The sequence below is a fragment of the Chiloscyllium plagiosum genome, unplaced genomic scaffold, assembly GCF_037043375.1.
Source record: "Chiloscyllium plagiosum isolate Xiang-an unplaced genomic scaffold, Cpla_swu_hap1 HiC_scaffold_28, whole genome shotgun sequence".
NCBI classification, from domain to species: Eukaryota; Metazoa; Chordata; class Chondrichthyes; order Orectolobiformes; family Hemiscylliidae; genus Chiloscyllium; species Chiloscyllium plagiosum.
The window spans coordinates 47,886,688-47,892,693 of NW_028270166.1; the positions used below are offsets into that span (position 1 = coordinate 47,886,688).

At 49.4% G+C, this 6,006-nt stretch overlaps 1 protein-coding gene across 5 annotated transcripts in view; it reads left to right on the forward strand.

The window, feature by feature from the left end:
• Positions 1–2,824, forward strand: part of LOC122547435 (disintegrin and metalloproteinase domain-containing protein 10-like) — a 169,509-nt gene extending 166,685 nt beyond the window's left edge. For 3 of the 5 annotated variants that reach the window (XM_087976252.1, XM_087976253.1, XM_087976256.1), the window contains one exon: positions 2,516–2,824. In XM_087976252.1, coding sequence (XP_087832378.1) covers positions 2,516–2,661 — 146 coding nt within the window. In that variant the 3' untranslated portion in view covers positions 2,662–2,824. Of the gene's footprint in view, positions 1–2,510 lie in introns of all 5 variants that reach the window. The other 2 variants (XM_087976254.1, XM_087976255.1) reach the window with 1 other exon arrangement.
• Positions 2,825–6,006: the final 3,182 nt, after the last annotated feature.

The following is a 6,006-nucleotide window of genomic DNA, read 5'->3' on the forward strand; positions in this document are numbered from 1 at the left end:
TCAAACAGGTGAAAGGTTCAATCACTGGCCTAGAGCCTGTTGTATTTGTGGCATCGATTCCAAACCAGGTCACCTTTCCTTTCAGATAGTTATGTGGCATCACCACATGTGATGTTCCTGTACAAAGAAACCTCAGTAATGCCTTTGACAAGGTCCCTCACGGCAGGCTGGTACAAAAGGTGAGGCACATGGTATCAGGGGTGAGCTGGCAAGATGGATACAGAACTGGTTTAGTCATAGGAGCCAGGGAGTAGCGGGGGAAGATTGCTTTTCAGAATGGAAGGCTGTGACTGGTGACATTCCACAGGGATCAATGCTGGGATCTCTGCTGTTCATGATCTACTTAAATGATTTGGAGGAAAACATATCTCTCACTGGGAACTTATTTCAAGGTTTGGAACTTGGTGGAACCCCTCGGTAAGAGCTGGCAGAGCAGTGGGTGGGTGTTGGGGAGAGCGAGGGACTGAGAGATTGGGGCACTTGGCAGCCATTGCTACACAGGAACCTGTGACCCCAACATCTTAACACAGGGTCCTGACTGCCTACTCTAGAAATGGCTGCAGTATGTTGTCTTCAATCTGTCAGTTCCATGCGAGTAATGTACTGTGTGCACAGACTATACGTGCAAGTCAGGGCACCACGGTAGCTCAATGGTTAACACTGCCACTTCATGGCACTCGCTCCCCAGGCTAGATTCCACCCTCAAGGCAACTGTCTGTGTGGGGTTTGCTGATTCTCCCCGTGTCTGCGTGGGTTTCCTCCGGGTGCTCCGGTTTCCTCCCACAGTTCAAAGATGATGTGGAGGTGCCAGTGTTGGACTGGGGTGGACAAGGTCAGAAGTCACACGATGCTAAGCTTTCAGAGTGTAGTCCCTTTACCTGCTACCATGTGACTTCTGGCCTCGTCCAAAGACGTGCAGGTTAGGGTGGATTGGCCATGCTAAATTACCCATAGTGCCCAGGGATGTGCATGTTAGGGTGGATTGGCCGTGCTAAATTGTCCCATAGTGCCCAGGGTTGCACAGGTTAGGGTGGATTGGCCATGCTAAATTACCCATAGTGCCCAGGGTTGCACAGGTTAGGGTGGATTGGCCATGCTAAATTACCCATAGTGCCCAGTGATGTGCTGGTTAGGGTGGATTGGCCATGCTAAATTACCCATAGTGCCCAGGGATATGCAGGTTAGGGTGGATTGGCCATGCTAAATTACCCATAGTGCCCAGGGTTGCACAGGTTAGGGTGGATTGGCCATGCTAAATTACCCATAGTGCCCAGTGATGTGCAGGTTAGGGTGGATTGGCCATGCTAAATTACCCATAGTGCCCAGGGATATGCAGGTTAGGGTGGATTGGCCATGCTAAATTACCCATAGTGCCCAGGGTTGTACAGGTTAGGGTGGATTGGCCATGCTAAATTACCCATAGTGTCCAGGGATGTGCAGGTTAGGGTGGATTGGCCATGCTAAATTACCCATTGTGCCCAGGGTTGTGCAGGTTAGGGTGGATTGGCCATGCTAAATTACCCATAGTGCCCAGGGTTGTGCAGGTTAGGGTGAATTGGCCATGCTAAATTACTGAGGACAAAGTGAGGTCTGCAGATGCTGGAGATCAGAGCTGAAAATGTGTTGCTGGAAAAGCGCAGCAGGTCAGGCAGCATCCAGGGAACAGGAGAATCGACGTTTCGGGCATAGGGTGGATTGGCCATGCTAAATTACCCATAGTGTCCAGGGATGTGCAGGTTAGGGTGGACTGGCCATGCTAAATTACCCATAATGTACAGGGATGTGCAGTTTAGGGCGGATTGGCCATGCTAAATTACCCATAGTGTCCAGGGATGTGCAGGTTAGGGTGGACTGGCCATGCTAAATTACCCATAATGTACAGGGATGTGCAGTTTAGGGCGGATTGGCCATGCTAAATTACCCATAGTGTACAGGGATGTGTAGGTTAGGGTGGACTGGCCGTGCTAAATTACCCATAGTGTCCAGTGATGTGCAGGTTAGGGTGGACTGGCCATGCTAAATTACCCATAATGTACAGGGATGTGCAGTTTAGGGCGGATTGGCCATGCTAAATTACCCATAGTGCCCAGTGATGTGCAGGTTAGGGTTGACTGGCCATGCTAAATTACCCATAGTGCTCAAGATATGCAGGCTGGGTAGGTTAGCCATGGGAAATACAGAATTAGAAGGATAAGGGAGTGGGTCTGAGTGGGATGTTCTTTGGAGGGTTGATGTGGACTCGATGGGCTGAGTGGACTGCTTCTACACCACAGAGATTCTACATCTATAATATGTAAACAGTTAGTGTTTAAATAAACTCCAAGATATTTAACTCACGTGAACCCTGACTTCAAGATATCTGTAACATGGGCTGGCCTGGAGGAAATCACCAAGAGGGCCTGGTGACAGGGCTGTATCCTGATGGAAAGGAAAGAACAGTCTAGTCATACGTTCAGCATCAATGATTGCGGTTAACTAATGGATGTCCTCTTTTCGTTTCTCTTCTGCAGCTCAGCCAGAACAAGAAGACAATTCCTAAAGTGTTGCAGGCAAAGTTCAGGGGTGCAGCTTCCAAAACCAGCTGGAGTCAGTGAGACTGCACTGTCACCCTGCCTCCTCAAACACACTGTCCCCTTTGAGAGGGCATTGATCTCACAGTGAACCCCGTGAACAAGGAGAGTATCTCCCATGGCTGATATCGAACAACTTACACAGCTCTACCTTCCCTACCTGTCGCTGGTTTCATTCATAAAATTAAAGATCAGCTTAATTTTAAATGTAACTGGAAATTATCCTGCGTTCTTTCTTCATTAAACAATATCTCAGCAGAGGCCATTGTCAAGGTGATAATGCTTTCCTGACTGACCTCGGACAGCAGTGACTTCAGACTGTGAAAGGGGGTGCTTTTATTAATGTCTGTGTTGGATATTCTCTCTGGTATAAAATCAGGAATGAAACATCACCAGCAAAACTCCAAATCCAGAACAACTCCATTGTAAATTTGGACCCAGGCCACTCAGGACTGAGATGTTTCCACACTGAGAACATCTGTCCTGAAGGTATTCCTTGTTGGTCTGATTATAGAGAGAGCTGCCCTTTAAAACACGTACTTTTTCATGTAATGTGGGAGCAGCAGAAAAGTCAGCATTTCTCTCCTGACTTGCTCTAGCAATTCTCCAGCCCAGGACATTGGTGCCCCTGTAGTTTAGATTACATTACAGTGTGGAAACAGGCTCTTCGGCCCAACAAGTCCACACTGACCCGCCGAAGCGCAATCCACCCATACCCCTACATCTACCCCTTACCTAACACCACGGGCAACTTAGCATGGTCAATCCACCTGACCTGCACATCTTTGGACTGTGGGAGGAAACCGGAACACCCGGAGGAAACCCACGCAGACACGGGGAGAACGTGCAAACTCCACACAGTCAGTCGCCTGAGGCGGGAATTGAACCCGGGTCTCTGGCGCTGTGAGGCACAGTGCTAACCACTGTGCCACCGTGCCACCCCAAATCCTGAGATTACTGCTCTGCTCATCTTCCTTATTAGCTTCCAACCTAACTCCCTGAAATCACTTTTCAGGTCCTCATCCCTTTTCCTAGCTCTGTCATTGGTCCCAATGTGCGCCACGACTTCTGACTGCTCACCCTCCCCCGTCAGAATCCTGTAGACTCGATCAGAGACATCCTAGACCCTGGCGCCTGGGAGGCAACCTACCTGCCAGGAGTCCCTTTGGGACCACAGAATCTCCTGTCTACTCCTCTAACTACTGAGTCCCCAACCACTAGCGCTTTTCTATGCTGCCCCCTTCCTTTCTGAGCCACAGGGCCAGGCTCAGTGCCACCAAGGCTTTCCCCTGGTAGGTCATCTACCACACACCCCCCCCCCCCCCCAACAGTATCCAAAATGTCTGCCTGTTCCCCTCCCGTCCCCCGACTGTAACCCAGCTGCCTTCTTCCTGCCCCTGAGGTTGTTGCTGGATGTCAGATGAAAGGTTCACACTTAGAGCCTCCATCTGGGCTTGACTCCATCTTGTGAGCGGTCACGCTGGGGGGGAGCAGATATCCTTCGCCACACTGGGCAGGGTGGGTCCTCAGGCAGGCCAGTTCCTGGGTAGAGACTGGTGCTGGCTGGAACCTGGGTGAGGGATTCCCACAGAGACTGCCCCGGAACTCTCTACAAGGGCAGCCCGTGCCAACAGGCCCTCACGCAGAGCAATGGGCACCGAGTCTCCCTGGGACTGTCCAAATCCTTCCGTTATCGATAAACCCACTGGGGAGACGGGGTATTTGTGCTGTTCCTTGATGGGGACTGGAAGAGGGCATTATTTCTGCACCCTCTTTTCCTGTTTCCTGCAGATTAATCAGCTGGCAAATCTGAGTTGCAAAGGGGATGTGGGTGTCCCAGTCCAGGCTTCTCTTAAGATAAACTTGCAGGTTGAGTCAGCAATCAGGAAGGGAAATACAATGTTGTCATTCATCTTGAGAGGGCTAGAATATCAAAGCAGGGATTTACTTCTGAGCCTTTATGAGGCTCTGGTCAGACCACATTTAGAGCATTGAGAGGAATTTTGAGCTCCATACCAGAGAAGGATGTACTGGCCCTGGAGCGAGGCCAGAGCAGATTCTCGTAAATAATCCCAGAATGAAAAGCTTAACGTATGAGAAACATCTGGGTTATACTTGATGGAGTCTTGAAGGATGAGGGGTGATCTAATTGAAACTCACAGAATACTGAACAGCCTGGACAGAGTGGACGTTGGGAAGATGTCTCCATTGGTAGGAGAGACTATAGGGCCTAAGGGCACAGCCTTAGAGTAAAGGGATGAGGAGAACAGAGATGAGGAGAAACGTCTTCAGCCAGAGAGTGGTGAGTCTATGGAATTCACTGCCAGAGAATGATGTGGAGGCCGGGTCCCTGAGTATGTTTAAAACAGAGACAAAAACGTTCTTGACTGCCACGGGGATCAAAGGTTGTGGGGATAAAGCGGGAAAATGGGGTTGAAAAACCGATCAGCCATGAACGAATGACAGAACAGACTCGATGGGCCGAATGGCCTCTGAAAAACAGAGGAGAACCACCTATACGACGTATTCAAGAAGAACGGATACTCAAAAAATACAGTGCGCAGATTCCTCAGGAACAAACCACAAGCAGACCAAACACAGCCAGAAACCCTAACCACCTTACCATACATCAAAGAAGTTTCAGAAATGACAGCCAGACTACTAAGACCCCTCGGACTCCTAGTAGCACACAAACCCACCAACACTCTCAAACAAAAACTAACAAACTTAAAAGACCCAGTACAACCCATGGACAAAACCAACGTCATCTATAAAATTCCATGCAAGGACTGCCACAAACACTCCGCAGGACAAACAGGAAGAAAGTTAGCCACCAGGATACACGAACACCAGCTAGCCACAAAAAGACACGACGCTCTCACCCTCGCAGCCCTACACACGGATGAAAAAAACCACCATTTTGACTGGGACAACACATCTATCCTGGGACAGGCTAAACAAAGACACGCCAGAGAATTCCTAGAGGCCTGGCACTCCAACCACAACGCCATAAACAAACACATAGTTCTCGATGCCATCTATCAACCCCTCAGAAAATGTACAGGAAATGACATCACCACAAACCCCTGGAACCCCATCCAGGAGAAAGATATAAATAGAAAGCAGGAGACAACAGCTTCGCTTCACTTGGAGGTCGCCACTGATGATGTTACCGAGCCAGGTAATGAAACGTCTGGATATCAAACCTATAGCTCAGCAAGCAAAGCTACTCCCTGAATGGCCTGCGTCTCATCCTACGTCTCATGGTCTTATGATCTTGTATCGTAACAGTGTTGTGTCACTACTGTTGGTGTAGAACTGGAGTGACTAGAAGCTCAACAAGCATTGATAGGCAATTCCCTAAAGCTCCACCTGGCCAGTCTGAGAGATACCAGCTCATTTCTGACAGAGCTCTCTTAACACTCACACCTTGCAC